Here is a 25,571-nt window from a genome sequence, read left to right as displayed (position 1 = left end):
GCCTTTTGTTGAAATGATTTAAAGTGACATAAGAGTGGGAGGGACACAGTATAAAGTCCCGAGAATTTGCTTTGCACACAGGTGATCTGGGTTCAATCCCCAGCACCATGGAGTCCTGAACACTGTTGGGAACAAGCCCTGATGAGCACAGAGCTGGGAGCAGCTCTCAAACACTGGCAGAGGTGGCTGCATGGGAGGCCAGAGTCTTCACCCTGTGCTGTCTCCTGCCTCCTTTGTACCCCTGGCAGGTCTTCCCGGGAATGTTTGCACCTCTAAGATGGCACGGCATTTCCTTCTTTAAAGGGGTTGGGCGGCAGAGTGGTAATACAGTGGGGAGGGCGTTTGTCTTGCACACAGCTGGCCTGTGTTTGATCCCTGGCACCCCACCTGGTTCCCTGAGCATTGGCAGGAGTGATCCTGGAGCGCAGAGCCAGGAGTAAGCCCTGAACACTGCCAGGTGTGACCCCCCCCCCCCCCCCGCACACACACATATTAAGACTGGGACCCGCTATGCGCAGGAAGGTGTGGTCTGTGGAATGGGATGTGCATCCTACAGTGGGGCTCAGGGGGCAGCACTCTGTGATGGGCCTTGCTGTCCCCAGGGAGGCTCTTCCTTGCCCCTTGTACATTTTTTTCTTACTAACCAGAAACCACATATTTTTAGAAAATTAACTTTTATTATAAAACTTTACATTATCAATAGCTATCAATCTTAATGGAAGTGCTATACATTTTAAAGAGCAGATTTGATGTTTCAGATGTTAAAGATCACAGTCTTTTTTTTTTCTCTGAGATAATAAGAAATAAACACATGTGCGTCAATCTGAACAGATTTCCCATCAGCTCGGAGCTCTAGGCCTTCTGTGACTCCGCGTCGTCTTTAAGTCTCTGTTTTTCCCTTTTTCTTTTGTTTTGCTGCTGCTTGTTCTTCCGAATACTCTTGAAGGAGACGGTCCAGCTGTGGCTCAAACTGGCTTGCGTGCTGCAATCCACCGTCTCTCCCTGGGAGAGGACAGACACCAAGGGCGCTTAGGACAACTGGATCTCCCCGCCCGGCCTGGCCCACCCTCGGCGCCCACCTGGCTCCCCTTTACCTTGGCAGTGCTGGATCACGCGGCCCCAGAGCCGGTTCTCCCTCAGGCAGGCCAAATTGCCCACAATGAGCAGGTGCCGCCGCCCCCTGGTCAAGGCCACGTTCATCCGCCGCCCGGAGTCGATGAAGCCTACGCTGAGCGTGCGCACGCAGGACAGGATAATGACCTCCTTCTCGGCTCCCTGGAACGCGTCCACGGTGGACACCTGCACTGCCCGCAGGTCGGGGTGGTCCAAGTTGGAGGCAGAGAGCGCCTGGCAGAGCTGTGGAGGGGAGAGAGGGGCGCGGCAGGGGGGAGGGGTCAAGCCAGGCAGACACAAAAGCAACTTCACGGGTTCAGGTTTAGGGCTCTCACACACAGGGTCAGTTTCTAAAATAATGGATGAGGCGCTCACTACTCATGCGGTGCCAACCCCTATTATTTCAGAAAGGCAGGGCCGGAGAGATAGTGCAGTGGGTAGGGCACTTCCTTGCACGGGCTGACCTGGGTTCCACCCCCTGCCCACGCCCCATGTGGTCCCGAGCCCCACTAGGAGGGATCCCTGAGTGCAGAGCCAGGAGTAAGTCCTAAGTACTGCCGGGAGTGGTCCCCCAACAAAACAAAAACCAAAGGCAATGGTGAGGATTTATCTACTTCTGGAAGAATCATTTCTATATGCTAATTTACAGTTGATAAACTAGAGACAAAAATATACTGAATGCAGCAAAGAAAAAATTAGTTAGAAGCAACGGGTGCACGGGGACTCTGCTATCTGGTATCTGTCTTCTGTTTCCCTGTGAAATGTAATAATCCTGGAACGACATTTTGGAAGTCAGACTCAACCCCATCTGTCCCTAAACACAAAGCATACACCACGTTTTCTTCCCTCTAATTTGTTTATTTGCATTTTTATCCCAACAGCTGTAAACTGAATTGAATTAAAGTCAGTTAGGACTACATGTAATTATACAAAACTAAACAAAACAAAAAACAAAACCCCAGATGAAAATCAAAATGTTTCTTTTTAAAATACACTATCTGTAGTCCCCAATTTTTCAGACACTAAACCAAAAAGTATTGGAAATATATCAAGTCTTGTCCTGTAAAGTGACAACAGCCCTCCTCTCCCACCCCAGAGACCCTGCGACACAAACCTTGTACATCTGGGATTTGTACAGTGTTATCACCCCAATCATGGAACCCGCCACTCCGCTGGCGAGCAGGGACTGAATCAGCTTGAGTGTAAACGCCGCCTCGGCCACATTATGGAAGCTGTTGTCTCTCTCCATCTGGAATGAGAAAGACTCCCCGCTCTCCTTCCTGGAAAGGCTGAGAACGACCTGGGGCCTCACCCGGACAGCAGCCCCCCAAGTCCCTGGGGAGCGTCGCCGACCTGCTCCAGCCCTCGCACGTTGTAGAAGCACAGAGTGGGGAGCCAGTCCTGCAGCGGGCCCCTCTCTGCGTCGGAAACACCGTCCAGCAGGCGTCCTTCATAGAACAGGTCATTCACGATGGCACTGATGGCAGGGTGGCACCGGTACTGGGTCCTCAACAGGACTGGCTCATGACCCTAAGGAGGGCAGACGTAGAAAAGAAAGTACCACACCATTTTTCCATCAGGGGAAAACAAACATGGAAAGTACTTTAAAGTACTTAAATATTAAAGTTAAATATTAGCACTGTCCTCCTGTTGTTCATCGATTTGCTCGAGCGGGCCCAGTAACGTCTCCATTGTGAGACTTGTTGTTACTGTGTTTGGCATGTCGAATACGCCACGGGTAGCTTGCCAGGCTTTGCCGTGCGGGCGAGATACTCTCGGTAGCTTGCGGAGGAATTGAACCCGGGTCGGTCCGGTTGGCCGCATGCAGGGGAAACACCCATACCGCTAGGCTATCACTCCAGCCCAAAGTTAAATATTAAAGTACTTAAATATTACATACTTAATATTATATTCTTAGCGAGAACAGTTGAACTCTGCTAAGACAAATCATAAATTAAAAAGTTCTTAATTTTTTATTTCTTTCTGGGTCACACCTGGTGATGATCAGGAAGGGGTGTGTGTTCAGGGGACCATATGGGATGCTGAGGATTGAACCCTGATCAGCCACGTGAAAGGCAAACACGCTGCCCACTGTCTTATCACTCTGGCTAAGTTCTTAAATTTTGAATGAAAATATGTCCTGGGGGCTTAGTGATAATACAGTGGATAGGACACATGCTCTCTGCATGTGGTCAACCCGGGTTCGATCCCTGACACCCCACATGGATCACTGCCAGGAGTAAGCCCTGCACATCGCTGGGTGTGCCCCTGCACCCCCCTCCAGAAAAGGGAAAATAGAAATCTGTTCATAGAAAACTATTATTTAACATGACAAAACCGTAAAATACAAAACATGTTAAATCCTTCTATGTTTAAATTAGGCTGTGGGTGGGGGTGGGGTGGGGGGGCGGAGGCAGGCTGGGCACTCGGCATCCCCAGCACAGTGCTCTGAATGGAGAACATTGTTCCCATCTTTTGCACCCTCCCCCCCAGTCCAGAGCAGGTTGCACATAACAGAGCACTGACAGAGCAGGCAGACGGGCATCCTGTGCATAGGACGGGAGGCAGAGAGGCAGGACAATGGGGAGGTGCACCAGGCACCCCACTCGTGGGCCTCTCAGATGGTCACCCAGGGGAGCTGAGGGGTACCACGCAGCTTCACAACAGCACAGTGCCATGAGTCACTGTGACAGCCTGTCACTTGACAGCCTCAAGTACGGGTTCCACTGAAGCCCCATGGTGGTCGCACCACCAGGAAGCGGGATCCACCCCGTAGTGAACAGTACATCCTAAGCAGCGGTTACCATTAAGCAAAGTCGATCAAACAGTGTTTGTTCCAGTCCATTTTCGTGAGCGGCATCAGAGCCCTGAATGGTTGGGGGAAGCTGTTTTGGATCTCCAACGAGAATCAGCTTTTCACACTCAAACCTAAAGATCAAAAACCCAGCAATTAATGCATGCAGTGAGAAAAAGCAGGCCTGACATCATTTGCTGCAGGTTTCCAACATGCATTTCACAGTCTATATCCCCCAGGTGCGCTGCTCTGAAGAAGGCCTGAAAAAAGGATGAATGAGGGTCTAAAAAGGCTTGTAACATCGCCCAGAATTCTTTACAGATTTAATATTGCTATATAAGAAAGTGTCCCATGCTCTGCAAATAACTATTTCACAGAACACAATTTCAGAAAAAAAAAGGTGTTTTTTTTTTAAATCTATAAACTCTTAGAATGAAAGCTTTCTTAGAAGTCATTTTGCTTAAACTCTGGCTTTACACCTGAAGCCATTAGGTTCCAGACCCAAATGTCTAATGACTAGGATAAGGGGGGGAATAGCTTAAATTCTGTATAAAACCTGTGTTGGAATCTGAACTCCGTTATATTCTATGGACACAGCAACTAATTTTTTTTGTATTGTAGTTTAGTTATAAATGGCTCTAGTGGTATTCACACTTATGGCTTTGGTATACAAAGTTACTGCCCTCCCTGCCCTGCTCCCCCAAATGCCCAAGTCTCTCCATTCTTCCTCTTCCTCCTCCTCCTACCCTCCCCCACCCCCACCCCCACCCTGGGATTGGGGCTCTTAGTTAAGCAGCCTAAGGCCAAGGGTGTGCCCATACTTTCCTCTCTGGAGACCACAAATGACTGAGATCACTCAGTGTCTGTTCCCCCTCTGCCCATCTTGCTCAGTGACAGTCCTCCATTTCCATCAAGCTGCAGCGGACTGCAAGGTTTCCTCTTTCCCACAGTTACTCGAGATCCCTCTGTGGGTATCCACCCACCACGTCTTTATACACAGACCCTGGCTGTTGTACCAAGTGGGCATTCCCAGGTGTGCACGCATCTTTTCAAATTGCTTTTGTGCCTTAGGGTTAGAGGGTAAGAAGTGGAACTGCAGCTTCACATTGAAGCTCTATTCTTGTTTTTTTGAGAAATTGCTCCCATAGAGGCTGAACAGACAGCGTGCCCCTCCAGGGAGTGAGGGGGCCCTTTCCTACCACAATCCCACCCACACTGGTTTGTTCCACAGTCTTTTTTTATACAGGCCGTTCGATTTGCATCCCCCTGATAGTAAGTGACAGCGGGCACATTTTCAGGGGGAGGAGGGTCCACTCCGTAGTGCACAGGGCTTACTCAGACACTGCGAAGGGACTGCTCCTGGGGTGCGGGGGAATGGACGGGGGTTAGCTGCATGCAAGGCAAGTGCCTCCTCCCGACAATGGACACTTGTTTCTTCTTTTGCAAAACCAGCTTGGGGAGGGGGCAGGGGATAGAGCTAGAACAGGGGTTAAGGCGCTCTCCTTGCACAAGGGAGCCTTTGGGCACCACATATGGACCCCCAAGCACTAGCAGTAAGCCCTGAGTGCCACTAGGTGTGATCCAAACCCTTTCTCCCCCAAACAAACAACGCCTGATCTCATGTCCCCTCTACGTTGTTCACTGCCTGTCTATTTCTGCTCTAATTTCATGATTTCCTTCCACTTGGAGATTTCTTTGCTGTTCTTTTTCTGTTTTCTCAGGCTGTGTGGTTCAGTACTGATTTGGCTTTCTCCTGCCCTTGCCGTGAGCTGGCGTGGCCATGAATTCCCCACATGGGCCTGCGTTGCCCATGGCCCATCGGTTTGACAGTTAATATCTTTACCCTTAGTCATTCTTTTTTTTTTTTTTTATGTAGGAGTACTGCTATTTATTCAGCCACTGATTAGCTGATTGAATTGGGCATGAACTCCACCTTACTTTTTTTTTTCTACCCTTATTCATTCTTATCCAACCTGGGAGATCTTTTTATTTCTTGCTTATTTCCTTATTGGTCCAGTAGGTTTTTTACAGCATGTAGTTCAGTTTCCAAATGTTCCAGCATTTCCCAACTTTCTTTTGACAGTTAATTTCTACCTTCCTGACATGGAAATGTAGTCTGAAGAAATTCTTGGTCTGATTTCATTACTGTAACTTTATGGGTACTTGAATGTCCAGCATATGGTCCGTCGCAGAGAATGTTCCATGTACACCATAAAATATGCATTAGTGGGGCCAGAGAGATAATAATCGTGTGGGCTGCTTGCCTGCCAGGCAGCTGACCCGGGTTCAATCCCCAGCACCCCACATGGTTCCCTGAACACCGCCAGGAGTATTCTCTGAGTGCAGGGTCAGGAGTAAGCCTTGAGCACCACTGGGTGTGGCCCCCAAACAAACAAACAAACAAATTAGTTTAATACCTGATTTGCTAAGGATGATTGCTAAAGCTTGGTAAAGGCTGGAACCAAGGACACGCCTGGAAGACTGTGACAGCTGACAGCCCCTGGGGAAGGAATGGTGCAGGTACCTTGCAATGGGAAGGAGAGAGGCTGGCTCGGTGATCTGACTGCACTCATCCAGCACCACCACCGGGAACTTGAGGTCATTCAGGCACGGGAAGGGGCAGGCGGCACAGGTCACACCAACCACCCGGACCTTCGTGATGATGAGAAATTGTTAAATCATTATCAAGAAATAAGGAAACGTGTTTAGCAAAGCACTTAAAGGCTAAAACCAGAAAGTGAGCTTGTCCCAATTTAATTACCAGCAATCCGATGGGGACACTGGTGCTGGGAAATGGACACTGGTGGAGGAACGGGTGATGGAACACTTTATTACTGAAACCCAATCATGAACAGTTTTGGAAGGTCTAGTCACCGGGATTCAATGAAAAAAAAAAAATCACACAAAAAAGTAATAGTTACCAGCAACTGGAAATCATAGGTCACATGATGTGCACATTTTCACTATTCCACCATATTAAATAGAGATCATGGAAGAGATACTTAAGCCACCAGCCCTCCAGCAGACAATAATAAAAGGCACATTCTGGTTTTCAGAGGGAAGACGTTATAACCCCAAACATTTTTAAAATACCAAGGAAGACACACATATTTTATTCCTCTAGGATAAGGCGGAGTGAAAACAGCCTGTAATAATATGCCAATACAGGACAGTCTCCAGAAAGGATGAAGTCATGAAATTTACATACAAGTGGTACTACATGGAAAGTATCATGCTAAGTGAAATGAGTCAGAAAGAGAGGGATAGACACAGAAAGATTGCATTCATCTAGGGAACATAAAGTATGTTACTTTATTAGGAGACTAACACCCAAGAATAGCCGAGATAAATACCAGGAGATTTCCTCCATGGCTTGGAGGCCAGCTTCACACTCTAGGGGTAAAGGCAACCCAGATGTAGAAGGGAGCACCAAATGGGGGGTGTTGGGAGGATCCCCTCAGGATGGGAGAAGCATGCTGAGACTAGACTCTAAACCGAACATTTTGCCACTTGATGCCTCTTTTGCAGGCCACAGCACCCAAAAGGAGAGAGAGAACAAAAGGGAATGCCCTGCCACAGAGGCAAGGTGGAATGGGGGGATGAGGGGGGTGGGAGGGATACTGGGATTAGTGGTGGTAGAGAATGGGCACTGGTGGAGGGATGGGTACTCGATCATTGTACAATGGAAACCCAAGCACAAAAATTTGTAAGTCTACAACTGTACCTCATGGTGTTTCACTAATAATAAATAAATAAATGCAGTAAATGCAAACAAACAAACAAACAAACAAAAAAAACCCCACAGGACAGTCTCCCCACAGGGCACTGAGCATGTTGGTGACCTTAAACCCCTTCACCTTCGGCACACTATGTTTTCATTGATCTATGAAGGCGAAGATGCCAAGATTAACTCACTCTGAATGATCTAAATTAAAACTGACACGTGTTCTGAAGTATATTTGACTCACATAAAAATAGTCTTAAATAGCTGAGTAGAACACCACTATTCTCAAGGTGAAAACAAACTTGATAAAAGCTAAATATTTCATTCTTAGATCTAAATGTAAATGAGAGGAAAATGGATGAATTTTCTAGTCGGATGTGGTCACTGACTTAGCATTCAGCAACTACACATTCCACATTCACACAGATGTTATTATCACTGTGTGAGATACATAATTTTATATGTATATGTAACATACATACATACTTTTCCCCCTTCTAACAATGTGCAGTATAATGGCAGTTTAGTATAGAGACGGATTGATCGTATTTCTGGTCCAGAAGGTGGGCCTGGAAGCATTGGTGCTCTGGGAGAGCAGGCAAGGCAAACTGTGTGGGGCTTAGGTGCAGGCACGGCCCTGCTCTCCTAGGGTAAAACCTGCCTCACTCTCCTCAGGGAGAAGGAGAAAGGCTGAGTGCAGGGAACTGTGTCCTGAGGACACTGCGGGGGGAGTCACCTGTCTCAGCAGTGTCCTGTTGGTGCCCAGCTTGTGCTGCTCGATGCTCTTCCTCACGTACGCCTTCTCCACGGGGCTCAGGTCCTCCCGCAGCAGGGCCTGCAGCTCTTTCAGCTGCTCGCTTTCATTCTCTGAGCCTGCGTGCAAGCTAAAGAAATCCTTCTGTGAAAGAAGTCTCTCAAGTCTCTCTTTTTTTTGGTTTTTGTATTTCGGGGGGAGAGGGGTGGAGGGCCCACACCTGGCAGTGCTCTGGTCCGAGTCCGGGCTCTGCGCTCGGGAATCACTTCCCGGTGGTGCAAGACAAATGCCGTACCTGCTATATAATCACTCTGGCTCCATTCATCATTTAAAAAAATATTACAAAAAGCTCCAAGAGCTGGGAGGAACTCGCTGGTAGACTGCCATCCCTGCCTGTGTTCAGTCCCCAGCACTGCAAAGAGACAAAAACTTGATAATCAAAAAGTCCAATATGTTTTTGTCTGAGTTAACCAAGAGAAAGAGAAGGCTTTTCTCAACTTGTCTTTAAAAAATACTGGGGGGACTAAAGAGCTAGTACAGCAGGTAGGGCGCTTGCTTGCCTTTTACGTGGCTGACCTAGGCTCAATCCCCAGCACCCCATACGGTCCCCTGAGCACTGCCAAGAGTGATCCCTGAGTGCAGAGCCAGGAGTATCTCTTGAGCATCACTGGGTGTGGCCCCCAGACAAACAAAACAAAATACTGGGCACCTTGACTATAACAACACTAATTGCTTAAATAAATAAAATAAATACAATCTAAATGTAAGGTAAGAATCAGATAAAATTCTTTTGTGAACATTTTGTGCATTCAGAATTTAGTATTCCTGGGCTGGAGAGACAGTACAGTGGGTAAGGCCCTGCATACAGCCAATCCAGGTTTAATCCCGACATCCCATATGGTCCTCTATGCACTGTCAGGAGTGACCCCTGAGTACAGAGCCAGGTATAACGCCCGAGCATCGCTGGGTGTGGCCCCCCAAACAAATAAACAAAAACCCAATAATTTAGTGTTCTTACCTGTAAGGTAAAATTGGCTTGGCAATCTTCCTAATACTGCCAACTCTGACAAACTTTTCAAATCCCAGACTGAGAAGCCTTTAAGGGGAGGTAAAATAAATTCTCGTTATTGATAAAATGGGAGATAAGAGAGTCTCATGTGACTAAAGTTAATTTTGTGTAACAGGACTATATTGTACATGTAGAATTCCATGTTAAGTGCCTATATGTTCCTTGGCTAATCCTGTGCTAACCTTGTCAGGTTTGGCATTTGTTTTTTTCTCCTGCTTACAAGTCAGTCTGGTACTGGGGCTGGAGCAATGGTACAGCGGGGAGGGCATTTACTTTGCACGTGGCAGACCTGGGTTTGATTCCTGGCACCCCATGTGGTCCCCCAACACTGCCAGGAGTACTTCCTAAGAGCAAAGCCAGGAAAAAGTAATCCTATTTTAATAACTGAGCATTACTGAGTGTGACCCAAAAGAAAAAACAAAACGAAATTAAAAAAACCCAAGTCAGGCTGGTACTATTTTATAGTTGCTGGTGCTTGAGTTAGGAGAACAAGAGCCTTATAGTTCTCGCATGCCCTGCAAGAACAATATAAACACACAAGGGGAACTGTGTCTCAGAGTATTTAGTAACTGAAAGCATTCCCAAGTTCATCACACCTACCCAAGGAGTACTCTGTCCACAGCTACATTGGTGGAAGAGGAAATGAGCACTTTCCACGGCCGAGCGTTTCCAAGGGGGGCAGCCTCGCTCTGCTCAAACAGCTGCACAAAGAACAAAACCACCAGTGCCAGCAAGTAACTCTTTCCTGCTCCAAAAACACCTGATCAGATCGGGGGAGGGAGAAAAATAAAGGCGCCATATAAATTCTGCAATTGCCAGACACACTTCACCTGTCCCTCGTGCCCATCCCCCCTCCCAGGGAATCCACACAGTGAGCACTGCGCGCACACGTGGTGCCCAGCACACCCAACACTGGAGGCCTCGACGCCAACAGACCGTGGCCACTTGGAACGAGGAGGGAAGGGAGAACAACAAGTGGCCGGAATGGACAGAAACAAGGAGAGGGAAGCGCAGAGCTTTCCGCCCTGGGAGAGCCAGGCCGTCTCCTAAAAGCAAGCAGGAGCAGAGCTCAGTGTCCAGAGCAAGCTGTCCCAGAGGGCTGAGGCCAGGAGGGATGCGCGTACTGTATGGGGGTGGGGGGGGGGCCCTCCTGCCAGCCGGAAGTCGCCTCTGTCCAGAACAGGCAGCTGTTAAGTGCTCCACAGGCAATGGCACAAAGCACAAGAAGTGTGCACCCCGTGGCTCTGTGTCAGTGTTGGCTCACGGGCCAGAGGAAGTCAGAAAAGGATGCTAAGCAGTGGAACTGACTGGATCTGCTTGCTCAGAGAAAATGACTCCAGAAGGGAGTATGGTGGGTGCAGAGCTTGCCTTGCTCCCTGACATTGCCCATGGCCCCTGGAGCCCCATCAGGAGGGAACCCCGAGAAAGCCCTGAGCACCAGCCTCACCCTCCAAAACCAAAACCAAACACCAATTAGGTGACAAGACGGAGAGAAGCAAAACTAGAGGAGGATCAGTGATAAAGTGTGGGGTCAGCATCATACTATATGCTTACTTTACTGAGTGCCAGCCCTGCTGGTGCCACCAAGTGCCACCAAGCCAGGTATCTTGCTGGGCCTTGACAAATGCAGTGTATTCATGGACTGCTACAGCCTCTGAGAGCCAGGCTGTTTGCAGCCACCCTGCAGCGCATGGTCTCGCCTAGAGGTTGCACAGAGACACAAGGCAAGCATGGACCGGGGGAGCCGGAAGCGTGAAGGGGAACAGAAGGCGCGGCTGAGTGACAGGCTGACGGAGACCAACTCTGAGTGAGAGGGAAGATGAGGAAGCCTGAGACCTCATGGACGGGGAAAGAAGAGGCATCCAGCTGGGCCAGCAGGGGTGCGGTGTATACCCCAAAACAGGACTGAAAGTCAGAGCAGCTTCTGGGTGGAGGTCTGCGGGAGAGAGTGCGCTACAGAGGCAGTGAACACAGCCAGGTGCTCTGATGGCGGAGGGGCGGGGGAGGGTGTGGGAGGGCGGGGGGGTGGGGAGGGCTGGGTGCTGCAGTTCCTCTTAGGAACTCAGTTTCAGATGCAGAGGGGGCAAGGGCGAGCGATGAGCAGGCAGGAGGGTGGGAGCGATTAACCGCAGGTTCTCCTGGGCCCAGCTGAAGCCCACGCTGAGTGCCTCATGCAGGCACCCAACTGATACCCGAGACCCTCAGAGTGAGAGCAGGATGGACTTGGTCACCAGATGCACAGCTCGGCTCCGCCTTAGTGGCGGGTCACTTCTGATCTTTTACTTGGTGTTACTCCGGAATCTGATGTAAGGAGGGATTCTGAGGAGTCAACGGTGTGCTGGGAGCCGGCCGTACCGTGCTGGCCTCTGTTCTTGCGCTCACTCCTTACCATGGATGATGGTGATGGGACAGGCAGGGCGGTCTGGGGCTGTGTTGTCCAGGACAGGCTGTGGCGCCATCATCCGCGCTATCTGGTTCAGAGCTGCAGCCTGGTCCTGGTTTAACCGGTGGGCCTGAGCTAATTCGCTGGCTAAGCGCAGTGCGGCTTCTAGGCTGGGCAGCTCAGGTGGTGGCCTGACGCTCGAGAAGGCTGGAGGGGTGAATTTTCTCCTGCTGACTGGTTTGTTGGTAGCTGGAGTTGATGGAGACCTAGCAGAGAGGCAGGGGGAAAAAAAATCAAAGGAAGCACTGAGGACTTTTTCAAATAAGTGAGACTTATTTTTAACTGAACCTTTACTTATAAGCCTCTTGGGGGAGTTGCAGTGGGCACAAACAAATATATGCCCCTATTTTCAGGGTAGAAAGAATAAGGGACTCGAGAGATGGTACAGCAGGGAAGGTGACTGCCTTGCATGCAACCAACCCAGGTTTAATCCCCAGCACCCCATACGGTCCCCTGAGCTCTCCTAGCAGTGACCCCTGAACTCAGAGCCAGAAGTAAGCCCTGAGCACTGCTGAGTACATCTCCCAAACAAAAAAAGCAAAAAAGAAACTAGATCTTTTCTATCATGTTAATGTACTTAATAATATTGTTTCCCGTTTTTAAAATAAAGTTGAAAATTTTACATTTACTAATGTAAATTTAAAATAGAGATGAGAATGGGGCTGGAGAGAGAATTCAGTGGGTAAGGCGCCTGCCTTGCATGACCGGAGTTCAATCCCCAGCACCGCATATGATCCCTGAACACAGAGTGAAGACTGAGCCCTGAGCATCTCTGGATGCAGCTCCTGACCCCTCCACCAAAAAAAAAAAAAAAAAAAAAAAAAAAAAAAAAAAAATTCTAACGCTGGGAATTTGGCTTAAAGGATGGAACCGAGAAAGATATCTCAGTGGGACGAGCTCTGACCTGAAATGTCGAAGGCCTGTCTTCCATGCCCTGGGCCACATCTGATCCTCTGAGCATTGCCAGGTGTGGCCTAAAACATAACTACAAAAACACCCGGGTTTCCCTGTAAGGATACCCATGACATTCTTCAAAGAAATGGAGCAAACACTCCTGAAATTTATATGGAACAATAAGCCCCCACGAATAGCTAAAGCAATTCTTGGGAAAAAGAAAATGGGAGGAATCAACCTCCCTAACTTCAAAATCTACTATAAAGCAGTAATAATTAAAACAGCATGGTACTGGAACAAAGGTAGAGCTGTAGACCAATGGAACAGAGCTGAATATACTGACATCTCTCCCCAAGCATATGATCATCTAATCTTCGATAAGGGGGCAAGAGAAGTGAAGTGGAGCAGGGAAACCCTCTTTAACAAATTGTGCTGTCAAAACTGGACAGCTACATGCAAAAAAGTGGGCTCAGATCTCTGCCTAACGCCATGTACAAAAGTAAGATCAAAATGAATTAATGACTTCAACATCAGACCAGAATCCATAAAGTTCACTGAAGACAAAGTTGGCAAAACCCTCCATGATATTGAAGCTAATGGTATCTTCAAAGATGACACGCCACTGGCCAAGCAAGTGAAAACAGAGATAGACAAATGGGACTATCTTAAACTAAGAAGCTTCTGCACCTCAAAAGAAACAGTGACCAAAATACAAAGACAGTCTACAGAATGGGAAAGGATATTCGCCGAGTACACATCCGACAAGGGGTTGATATCAAGGATATACAAGGTACTGGTTGAACTCCACAAGAAGAAAACACCCAACCCCATCAAAAAATGGGGTGAGGAAATGAACAGAAACTTTCGCAAAGAAGAAATCCGAATCGCTAAAAGGCACATGAGAAAATGCTCTACATCATTAATCATCAGGGAGATGCATATCAAAACAACAATGAGATATCATTTCACACCACAGAGACTGGCCCACATCCAAAAGAACAAAAGCAACCGGTGCTGGCGTGGATGTGGCAAGAAAGGGACCCTCCTTCACTGCTGGTGGGAATGCCGACTGGTCCAACCCTTTTGGAAAACAGTATGGACGATTCTCAAAAAATTAGAATTTGAGCTCCCATTTGACCCAGCAATACCACTCCTGGGAATATATCCCAGAGAGGCAAAAAGTATAGTCGAAGTGACATCTGCACTTGTTTGTTCATTGCAGCACTCTTTACAGTAGCCAGAAACTGGAAAAAACCTGAGTGCCCGAGAACAGATGACTGGTTAAAGAAACTTTGGTACATTTACACAATGGAGTACTATGTAGCTGTTAGAAAAGATGAAGTCATGAAATTAACATACAAGTGGTACTATGTGGAAAGTATCATGTAAGCGAAATGAATCAGAAAGAGCGGGATAGACATAGAAAAATTGCATTCATCTGGGGAACATAAAATAACAAAATGGGAGACTAACACCCAGGAGTGGCCGAGATTAGTACCAGGAATTTTGCTCTGTGACTTGGAGGCCAGCCACACATGCTAGGGAAAAAGGAAGCTCAGATAGAGAAAGGAGCACCAAATAAAGGGTGCTGGGAGGATCCTCCCAGGATGGGAGAAGCATGCTGAAAGTAGACTATAGACCAAAAATGATTGCCACTCAATGCCTCTCTTGCAAACCATAGGACCCAAAAGGAGAGAGAGAGAACAAAAGGGAATGCCCTGCCACAGAGGCAGGGTGGGATGGGGGAGTGGGAGGGATGCTGGGACTTGATCATTGTATAACTGAAACCCAAGCACAAAAATTTGTAAGTCATGGAGTACCTTACATCTGTACCTCATGGTGTTTAACTAATTAAAAAAAAAAAAAGAAAACACCCGGGTTTGATCCCAGGCATTGATCCCCAAGCCAAGAATAACCTCCTGGAACCTCCAGGTGTGGTCAAAACACACATACACATACACACACACACACACACGCACAATTTCTTAACAACAGGGAAAAACCATAGTGCTATTTATGAGAAAACTGTATGAGTTCCAACTATGATAGATGGAAAGATGAATGGAGGATGGACAGATGGAAAAGGAAGAATATTTCCCTTTCTCAAATTTTACTTCTAACCACTGAAAGTAATTTCAATCTGAAAAACCATTAAACTTTTACTGGAAACATTTTTGTAATGTAGTTTTATTATATTTTCATGATTATATTTAACTCCAAAATTTTTTGTTTGTTTGTTTGGGGGCCATACCTGGCAGTGCTCACCCAGCACAGTGCTCATGGGACCATGTGGCAGCAGAGATCAAACCCAGGCCTCCAGCCCTTAGACCTTAGTGCTCTGCTGACAGTGCTCTAAGCTACTTTCCCAGCCCCAGTCTCTGTTTATGAAAGTCAGGGAACCAAAAGTAATTGATGACTCACATTGTTAGCAGGCCCTGTGTGAGAGGCAGCGTGGCTGGATTGAAGTGGTCTTGAATATTTTTCAAAGTGGTCAGCTCTGTGCTGGCATTACAGACCAGCAACGCATGTACCACGGCTGGAGAGAGAACACTGAGAGTGAACCTTTAATGTACACGAAACAAACCAGGAAGAAACACAGTAAATACCCCTTCTGCTTAGAGTTCAGCTCGTGAATTAATCACAAGCCATAACCTAAACCCTTATGTGTGTGCTGAGGTCCCGTGAGCCGTTAAACCAGAAGCTCTCTACTCATTCACCTTTCCATGTGGGTCCCCTAAAGCGCGGGGTCAGTTCAGACTCCACACACCAGCGCATGGGCAAGTCAGGGCTCTGAGGCATGATGCACAGCACTAACGCTCGCCGGCATTGCCCCCTCAGCTACAAAACACAGGAAACGCGGGCAAAGGAACAACTCAGCAAGGTAGGAGGGGATAACGGGAAGGAGTCTTGCCAACCAGGCCTGCTGCCCATTTGGGTGCTGGTGCCAGGGGCTCCTCCCAGCCCTGTTAAGGGTGATTCCCGAAAAGTGCTCGGGGCCTGTGCAGGGCCAGGCACTGAATTTCCTGCATGCACAGTGTGCGCTCACCATGGAGCTGGCTCTAGGCCTTGTCATCCTTTTCCAATAGAAACTAAGGTGCGTGAGGGGCCAAAGTGATATATAGTGGGGACGGTATCTTTGCCTTGCACACAAACAAGTTGGGTTAGATCCCCAGCACCTTGTATGGTCTCCTGAGCCCCGCCAAAAGGGATTCCTGAGCACAGAGCCAGGAGTAACCCCGGAGCATAGCTGGGTATGGCCCCAAAACAAAGAAAAAGGTAAGAGATGGAGGTCAGAGACAGACAGTAGCAGAGTCAGGGCACAGGCCCCCCTGGTTTCAACCTCTGGCACCCATACGGTCCTCTAAGCCCGCAAAGACTGATCCCCAGTGCAGAACCAGGAGTAAGTGCCGAGCATTCTTGGGTGGGGCCTCCCACCCAAAATAAGTTAAGATGGGTACAGTAATACTTACTTAAAGGAAATATACTTACTGTTAGAGGGCCAGTTGGAAGGGAAATAACCTTTCAAGGGCAGCAGCTCCACTTCACTGACAGACGATGGCCCAAAGAAAGCGCTGCATGCAATAAAAGTATCCAACTCAAAGTCCAGGGTTTTTGAAACCACCCAAAGATCATCTGAAAAGATAAGATTTTATTTGTTTGTTTGTATGGGGGGTATACCCGGCAGTGCTCAGTGGTTACTCCTGGCTCTGTGCTCAGGGATCACTCCTGGTGAGCTCAGAGGGCCATATGGGGTGCTGGGGATGGAACCAGGGTTGGCCGCAGGCTCTATGCTGGTACTATCTCTCCAGCCCCCTAGAAATGACAATAGTATGATTATAACTCAAACATGAAACTTTTATAACTGTATCTCACAGTGATTCAATTAAAAAAAAATTTCCCTGGGGCTGGAGTGATAGGATAGAGGGGAGGGTGTTTGCCTTGCACACAGCTGACCTAGGATTGATCCTTGGCATCCCATATGGTCCCCCAAGCACCACCAGGAATAATTCCCAACTGCAGAGCCAGGAGTAACTCCTGAGCTTTGCCAGATGTAACCCCAAAAGCCAAAAATAAATAAATAAATAAATAAAATAACAACGTTTTCCCAAGGCCCGGACACATAGTAGAGCAGACAGGGTGCCTGCCTTACCTATGCCTGACTGGGTTTGATCCCGGCTCCCCACATGGTCCCCCGAGACCTGCCAGTCATTCTATGTCTGTCCCTCTCTCTCTGACTCATTTCACTTAGCATGATACTCTCCACGTTGATCCACTATTTAAAAAAAAAAAAAAATGGAGCGGAAAGAGCTCAGAGGGCTGGGTCATGTGCCCACATGCACAGGCCGCTGGGTTTGATCCTGAAACCATAGGGCCTCAGGAAGTCCCAGACAGACTGAAGGAATTTAAAGAGTTTCTGCAAGGTGGGGAGCCGTGGGTGGGTGACAAGGCTTAGATGCGATCATGCTGTCATCAGACGAGACCCTCTCACCTTTGCTGTAAGTTGAAGAACTTTCCTTCCGACTCAACTTAAGATAAAGTTTGCTTTTAGGCTCATTATTACAAAATTCAGAATTCACAGGAGCAAACTTTTTCAGTTTGCCATACTGTTTTCTTTGAAAATCAAATCCTTTTCTGCAAAATAAATAAAAAACAAAAAGTGATTTTGCATATAAGGCAAATATTTTTAGCTGAGCCATGACTTACATGCAATATACTAGTCTCATGACACTACCATGTTGGGATATGACACAAATCCCCACTACTAGGCAAGTCTTGTAACAGCCATCACCACAATTACAAACTTTTTTTTGGCTCATGAAGAGAACTTTTAAGACCTCTCCTCTGACTTTCAAATTTATAGTAAAACTGATTAGTCACATACTAAAGTAATTGGGACCATTTGTGCATCTCATTTGTTCATGCACAAATATTAACACAAAATGGATTAAAGACCTCAATATTAAACCTAAATCTATAAAACTCACCGAAGAAAACAGAGGCAGAACTCTTCATGATACTGATTTCAAAAGCATCTTCAATGACTAAAAAACCTACCCAGTGAGTGGGGAAAGAAATACTCACTCACCACACTTCTGGCAAAAAGATATATTCACAATTTATACAGCACTGGCAAAACTTAAGACAAACAAACAAACAAACAATAAAGGCTAATCACACCATCCAAAGATTGGGGAGAGAAGAAGAGTAAATACTTCTTCAAGACATACAGGCGTATGGCCAATAGATTTATGAAAAAGTATTCTTTGTCACTGATTATCAGGGAATTGCAAATCAAAATGACAATGAGATGCCATCTCACAAGAGTAGGAATACCAAATATGTCAAAGGACAAACATATCTGCGTTGGTGGGGATGTAGGAAAAAAGGAATCCTTATACACTGTGGGTGGGAACTTCGTAGGGTCCAACCACTGTGGAAAACAGTATGGATACAACTGAAAAAATGAAGAATGGGGGCCGGAGAGATAGTACAGCAGGGAGGGTGTTTGCCTTGCATGAAGCCAACTTGGGTTCGATTCCCAGCATCCCATATGGTCCCCTCGAGCACCACCAGGAGTGATTCCCAAGTGCAGAGCCAGGAGTAATCCTGGAGCATTGCTGAGTATGACCCAAAAAGCCAAAAAAAAAAAAAAAAAAAAGAACAGAGTTTCCATATGACCCAGCAATTCCATTTCTCAGCACCTACCCCCTTACATGCAAACATTCTTTTGAGGGGCTGGAGAAATAGTACATCGATCGGGTTGGGTGCTTGCCTTGCATGCTGCCAACTAGGTTTGATCCCTGGCATTCAATATGACTCTGTTAGGAGTAATTCCTGAGTGCAGAGCCAGGAGTAACCCCTGAGCATTGCTGGGTGTGACCCAACACAAAAAAGGAAACTGAAACATTCATTTGAAAAGATACATACACTCCTATGTTCAATGCAACAATATTCACACTAGCCAAGATATTGGAGCCAGAGCGATAGTACAGTTGGTAAGGTGCTTGCCTTACACAAGGCCCCTGGTTCAATCCCTGGAGCTCAATGTGGTTCTCTGAGCCCCACCTATCCTGTTTTTAGCATAGAGCTAGAAGTAAGCTCTGAGCACCACTGGGCCAAAAACCAAAAAAATAAACCAAAAAACAACAACAAAAAAATATTCAGAGTATATGTATCCTTTGATACATGCAAACAAAATAGAATACTGTGACAAGAGGGAAAACAGAAACTCAACTCACAAAATTAACATGAATCTTAAAAGAGATAAAATATATATATATATATATATATCGAGGTGCTGGAAGCTGGTTCAGGGGTTAGTGTGCGCCTGGCCTGGGGTCAGCCCCTGGTACCACAAGCCTCCAACCATCTCTGGGATGGCCTCGAGGCCTGAGCCCCACTGCGTGGGAGGTCCTGGTGGTCCCTGACCTGAGCATGTCCAGGTCCTTGGGTTCTACCACTGCCCAGTGGCCAGATATCAAGGGCAGTAGCCCCCATATACCCTGAAAACAATTTGGGCATCCACCCCTTCCCACAAGAAAATACCTTAGAAATACTGAGTATCTCTGTTTATATAACTTTCAAAGGGGAATAACAAATAACGCCCTATATCTCTCTACTTTCTAGGTCATTGTATGATTCAAATAATACATGGGATCACTAGGAGTGCCTGGCATATAGAAGCATGTGTGCATGCATGCATACACACACACACACACACACACACACACACACACACACACACACACACACACACACAATTTCTCAAGTATTATCAGCAAATTACTATGCAGATGGTCATTATGTTTACCTCTTGGATAATCCTACTTTTATAAGATGTTTCACCAAAAGTAGCATTCTCTTCTTTTAGGGAGGGGGTGGGCTACACTGGGCAGCCTGCAGAGCTCACGCTTGGGGATGCTGCACTGAAGGGGACAGGCCCTAGGACACCCCTCTCCCCAGCCCCAGGCAGAGCCTGCATGCACCCTTTCACCTGTCTCTCTGGGCCTCTGCTGGTTTTGCTTCGGGCCACACTGGGCTGTGCTCAGGGCCTACTCCTGGTTTTGCAGTCGAGGAACACTCCTGGCAGGACTTGGATCAAATAGCGGTAGGCTGCATGCAAAGCAAGCACCTGGCCCCCTGTGCTCTCTCCCTGGCCCTCTGTTGTTTTTTTTTTTAAACTATATGCTTCAGGCTCATGAAAGTCCTTACCTATCTGATAAAAATGACCAGAATTTTATCTGCACTGATAAAAATCTCATGGTTTGTTGGATTCCCCTGAGGATTGTGGCAGATGTATTAAACTAGTTAGAACTGTAGGGTAGGCTCAAGGGGCCAGGCTATATGCTTGGCAATGCATGAGTTCCCAAGTTTGATCCCTAAATGCTGCAGGCGCCCCTGATAACCACCAGGCTCAAACACTGAGCCCAATAAATAAGTCATGTGGTTAGAAGAGTGGTATTCTAGGGTCGGGGCGAAGGCTCTGTAGTGGAGGACAAGCCTCACATGGGTGAGGTCTTGGGTTTGACCCCAAGCATGACAAAGAGATCATTCCTGCAGTGAGTGTGGTATTACTGATGCTGACAGAAGGCCCCAGAAATATCTGGGGGGCTTATTCCTGTTTGGCTGTTCCCCCTTAGGCACAGAGACGAAGGTAGCACTGTAGCACTGTCCTCCCGTTGTTCATTGATTTGCTCGAGCGGGCACCAGTAAAGTCTCCATTGCGAGACTTGTTACTGTTTTTGGCATATCGAATATGTCACGGAGACCTTGCCAAGCTATACTGTGCAGGTGAGATACTCTCGGTAGCTTGCCGGGCTCTCTGAGAGAGGTGGAGAAATCGAACCCAGGTCGGCCGCGGGCAAGGTAAATGCCCTACCCGCTGTGCTATCACTCCATCCAGAGACGAAGGTACCCTGTCTTTCCAATGCCTCTCCCATCTCAAACACCTGTAAAACTGTGAGCTGTCAGCGTCACTGTCTTTTAAAGTAACTAGAGGCCATTATTTGGTCAACCTAAAGCACACCTCACTGGGGCTGGAGTGACAGTACAGAGGGGAGGGCATTTGCCTTGCATGCGGCCCACCCAGGTTCGATTCCCAGCACCGCATATAGTCCTCTGAGCCCTCCAAGAGTAATTTCTGAGTACAGGGTCAGGAGTAATCTCTGAGTGCCGTCAAGAGTGGCTCCCCAAACCAAAAACTAGATAAATTAAAAAAATAAAACACACCTCACTAAGGGAGCTGGAGTGATCGTACAGTGGGCAGGGCATTCATCTTGCACAAGGCTGACCTGGGTTAGATCCCCAGCATATGGTCCCTGGAGCTCACTAACAGGAATCCCTGAGCACTGCTGAATATGGCCCAAGAACAAAAAAGAAACCACAAAACACCACACCTCACTAAAAGCTGGCATTCCTCATACACAGGGATCTTTTGGCTTCTCAAGTACAAGCCGATGCTCTTTATATCACTTAGAACCTTGACGGGTGGGGATTCTCCCGCCACTAAGTTTCCTGGAGTTACTGCTTCAAACCACTTGAAAAATTTACACTGGTCAGCTTTGGGTCCATCACAGGCATAAAAGAGACGGCCCTAATGGGAGAAAAGAAAGATATTAAACTGGTACAGAAGGCAATGTTTTTATCTATTCATGCTGTTTGTCGAGACTTTAACAAACGCTGCTTGCATTAAAATACACCAGTACACTAGTTATTCTACAGAGTTAGAGACAGTACTTTGTGGCAGGGCGGGGGGTCGGGGGGGGGGGAGGAAAGAAAGGAAGAACAGTACCTTGTTAGGACCGTCCTTTTTCACCATGACAAGCTTCGCAGGTTGCTGATGGTAGCAGGATGGTACACTCTTTCCCATGCTTTTTGGTTCTTCTCCTTTTGGCGATGTGTAAAACGAAATGTCCACTTTTGCGAGGGCTCTGTGCAGCCTTTGGGCCAATCCAAACAGCATTATATTTAGATGTTCTACCAAAAAGTACATAAAAGATAGTACGAATGAAAATGAAATACAAAGTAGTTTGTGTCTGTATTGCATCTGCTGTTTGTTAGCTGAGTTAGTTCTTTTTAACAGCGAGCTAAAAGCCTTGTACTAAAATCCATTTTCTTGTTTGTTTTGGGGCCACATCTGGCAATGATCAGGGGTTACTCCTGGCTCTGTGCTCAGAAATTGCTCTTGCCAGTGCTTAGGGAAACTTATGAGATGCCAGGATCAAACCTGAGCTGGCTGCATGCCAGGGCCAGAAAGCTAGCCCAGAAGGTGAGGCACTTGCCCTATATGTGGCCATGTGGAGAGAACCCAGGCTCAAATTTCTGACAGTGTGTATAATCTGAGCACTGCTAAGGCTCACTCCTGAGCACAGAGCCAGCAGAGTATGCACCCCCACCCCTGCCGCAAACACCCTGATTTAATTACATTTTAATCATGATAGCACAGCGGTAGGGCATTCGCCTTGCACACAGCCAACATGGCCGACCCGAGTTCGATTCCTCCGCCCCTCTCGGAGAGCCCGGCAAGCTACCGAGAGTATCTCGCCCGCACGGCAGAGCCTGGCAAGCTCCCCGTGGCGTATTCGATATGCCAGACACAGTAACAACAAAGTCTCCAATAGAAACGTTACTGGGCCCGCTCGAGCAAATCGATGAACAACGGGAGGACAGTGACAGTGAATCATGCAATCATGCATCATACTTACAATTTTCTACTTAATAAAATTAACAAATGTTTACATCACCTTATTTAAAATGTTAAAAACTATAAATTCAACTGGAGCAACAGTACAGAGTTTAAGATGCTTGCCTTACACATGGCCAGCCCTAGTTCAATCCCCAGCACCCCACATGGTTTCCCCAGCACACTTTGTTTTTATTTTAACTTTTTTATCGAATCACTGAGATCGATCCATACAAAGCTGCTCATGATTGGATTTCAGAGAGTATTCCAACACCCATCCCTCCCCCAGTGTCCCCAGGTTCCCTCCCATCAACCCCTACCCGCTACCTGCCTCTTTGGCAGGCGCTTTTCTCCCTCTCCCTCTCTTTTTCTCTCTCCCACCTCTGTCTCTCTCCCTCCCTTTCTTTTCCCCCCACAAACTGTGGGGCATTGTGCTTTGCAACACTGATATTGAAAGGTTATCAAGAATATCTCTTTACCTACCTTATTTTTAGTTTTACCTACTTTTAATACTCAGTTCTTATCCAGCAACTCCCAACAACATTTTGAAAGTGTGCTTGGTCTCTCTTTGAGAGATCCGCAAAGTCAAAATAAAAAGCTATATGTATATAGTTGCTTCTCACTTATAAAACTAGATTTTTGACATGAAATAAGAATAAAGCTAGTGGTTTTCAAACTGGGTTAAGGGGCCAGCTTGGAGAGAGTACAGGGACGTGGCTTGCATGCTAGCTGAGCCCAGCTTGAATCCCTGGCACCACAAATAGTCTCTGAGCAGAATCAGGAATAGCCTCTGAGCACTGCTAGGTGTGAGAAACAAGCAGAAAAAGAAAAACCTTAAAAAAACAGGAGTAAACATAACAGGTATCAAGTAGGGAATTCAATATGAACGTTCACAAAATGGTGATATACTTTCTCACAGTGATACACAACTTGTATTAAACCACAGTCAATCAAAATGAAATAAAAAGATAATACTCATACCTATGAGACACGATGTAAAAATCTGTTTATACTGTGCAGGAGACTGAAAGACAGCTGGTATGTGAACATGCCTTTGGGGAAGATAAGCAGATTTTGTTTTCTGGCCACTTGGGAAGCATAGCTCAGAGCAATTTACCTCCTGAAATGAAATAATTCAGGTTATTCTAACTACTTCCAAAATTCTTTTTACTAAAGAGCAAATACTTTCTATTGATTTAAGAAAATAAACATATTCTGTTTTTCAAAGCCCTTCAAAATCATTTTCGAATTATAAGTGAGAACCTAAGTAGAGCAAGAATGGTTCTCCTTGGCACTTTTAGCTATAAACAAAACTACCTTTTCCTTGATACGCTTTCAGATCTTTTAAATTTTTTAGGGAAAATTTAACTGATGTGAATGGATCATTATATATTAATACTCGTAGATAGAACTGTTTTGAGAATTGTTGCAGGCTGGGGGTTCCACTCTGCAAAGTACTTGCCTTCTAAGCGTAAGGCCCTGTGCTTAGTCTCCAGCACTCAAAAAAAAAAATCCCCCCAAATTCAACAAATTGTTGCAGTGAACATAAATTATGATAGACCTGACAATGATCTGATCAGCAGAACAGAGGGGACAGTGACAAGGATCCTGGTAAAGGTTGTGGTGGAACAAAAGAAAGTGATCGCCCAAGTGTCTCTATCTGCCGGATACTCAAATACTGGACTTTCAAAGACTTGATTTCACTTATGGCTCCAAGCACAAGGCAAGATCTTTTTTGGTGGGAGGAGATGGGGAGCTACAATCGGCTGTGCTCAGGGATCACTGGGCTCGGGGACCAGATGGTAGGCTGGGGATGGACACCAGGGCCAGCCACACGCAAGGCAAATGCTCTACATGCTCTACCATTGCTCTGGCCTCAATCAGGAAAGATTTTAAGTCGAAGAAGATGGGACCGAAGCTATCATTCTAGAGAAGTTACAGTTAAAAGTCATTAGCTCTCAGAGCAGACCCAGTTTCAATATAATTTCTCTCCTTCTATTGAAATCCAGACAGTGAAAAGCCTGCACTGGGACACGAGGCGGCCCGGCCTACCCCGAGCACGCCCTCCCGGGCTGTGAACTCACAGGGAATGCTTTGCCTCCGGACCCCGGGTCCTGGCTGCGGTAAGCCTGCTGCTGGGGCCCGAGCATGTCCTTGATCCTCTGCAGGTGCTCAGAGTCTACGGGGCTGGCATGCAGGGCGTCCTGCTGCCTGGGCCCCGGGCCCCCGACGAGCACAGTATGGGCGCTACCAGCCGCATCATGCTCAGTGCCGCGCTGGGTGAGGTTCTGATATTTCAGCCACTTGCTTGCAGCAGCTTCTTTGTGGTGGCGTCGTGACGCGGCCTCCGGACTCGTGGCTCGGGATGCTCGAGGGAAACCCGTTTCCCGTCTCCCAAAGCCTGACGCCGGAAGTACAGAGTCTTCTTGCAGGGTGAGCAGCGGAAACCTGGGAGCCTCCCGGCTGTCCCAGTGCATGGAGTTTGGCTGGAGAGCAAAGCCGGGTGGGTCAGCAGCAGCAGGCAAGGCGGTCAGCGGAGCTCGGGTTCCACTGACTAATGGAAGCTCTGCAAGGTTCTCGTTCTCCAAAAAACTAGACCTTTCCATTACTGGAAGGGGAAAAAAGCCAATGAAATAAAATTGCATTGTCTGTCTGCACCAGACTCTAGTATAAACAATATCTAAACTAAAAAAAGAAGAAGTATGAACTTGCACTTGCCTGGCTCCCTCTTCAAAACACAACGTGTATCATTTTATTTCCTTTGTTAAAATGTGTAATGGTTTTGGGCCCAGAAGTGGCTCAAAGGCTGAAGACATGCTCTGCACGCAGGGTTCCCAGGTTTGAACCCAGCGTCCCACACTGGCTGAGCACCAGCCGAGCACTGAGCCAGGACCAGGCCCTGAGCACTGCTGGACATGGCCCAGAAGGACAAATAATAATAATTTTGTTTGTTTTTTGGGCCACACTCAGTGGCACTCAGAGTTTACTTCTCACTCTGCACTCAAGGACCACTCCCGGGGGCAACTGAAACCTCATGGGAAGTGGGGCGTTCCCGGCTCGTCCTTCACGCCCTACCGAGGTCACAAGTTGCCCCCAAC

The 25,571-nt window shown here is 47.2% G+C and overlaps 1 protein-coding gene across 1 annotated transcript; it reads right to left on the bottom strand.

The window, feature by feature from the left end:
• Positions 1–852: 852 nt before the first annotated feature.
• On the bottom strand, positions 853–24,950 carry LOC130025972 (protein ZGRF1-like). Its single transcript, XM_056116639.1, is given in 18 exon segments — positions 853–898; positions 900–1,002; positions 1,095–1,356; positions 2,228–2,362; positions 2,467–2,643; positions 3,918–4,041; positions 6,432–6,559; positions 8,368–8,515; positions 9,404–9,481; positions 10,055–10,214; positions 11,844–12,103; positions 15,213–15,327; positions 16,281–16,424; positions 17,281–17,423; positions 21,188–21,384; positions 21,583–21,767; positions 23,455–23,593; positions 24,558–24,950. Coding segments are annotated over 18 exon segments (2,937 nt in total).
• Positions 24,951–25,571: the final 621 nt, after the last annotated feature.

The sequence above is a fragment of the Sorex fumeus genome, unplaced genomic scaffold (genome assembly GCF_029834395.1).
Source record: "Sorex fumeus unplaced genomic scaffold, SorFum_2.1 ptg000033l, whole genome shotgun sequence".
Taxonomy (NCBI): Eukaryota; Metazoa; Chordata; class Mammalia; order Eulipotyphla; family Soricidae; genus Sorex; species Sorex fumeus.
This window is presented reverse-complemented; position numbering and strand designations above follow the sequence as displayed.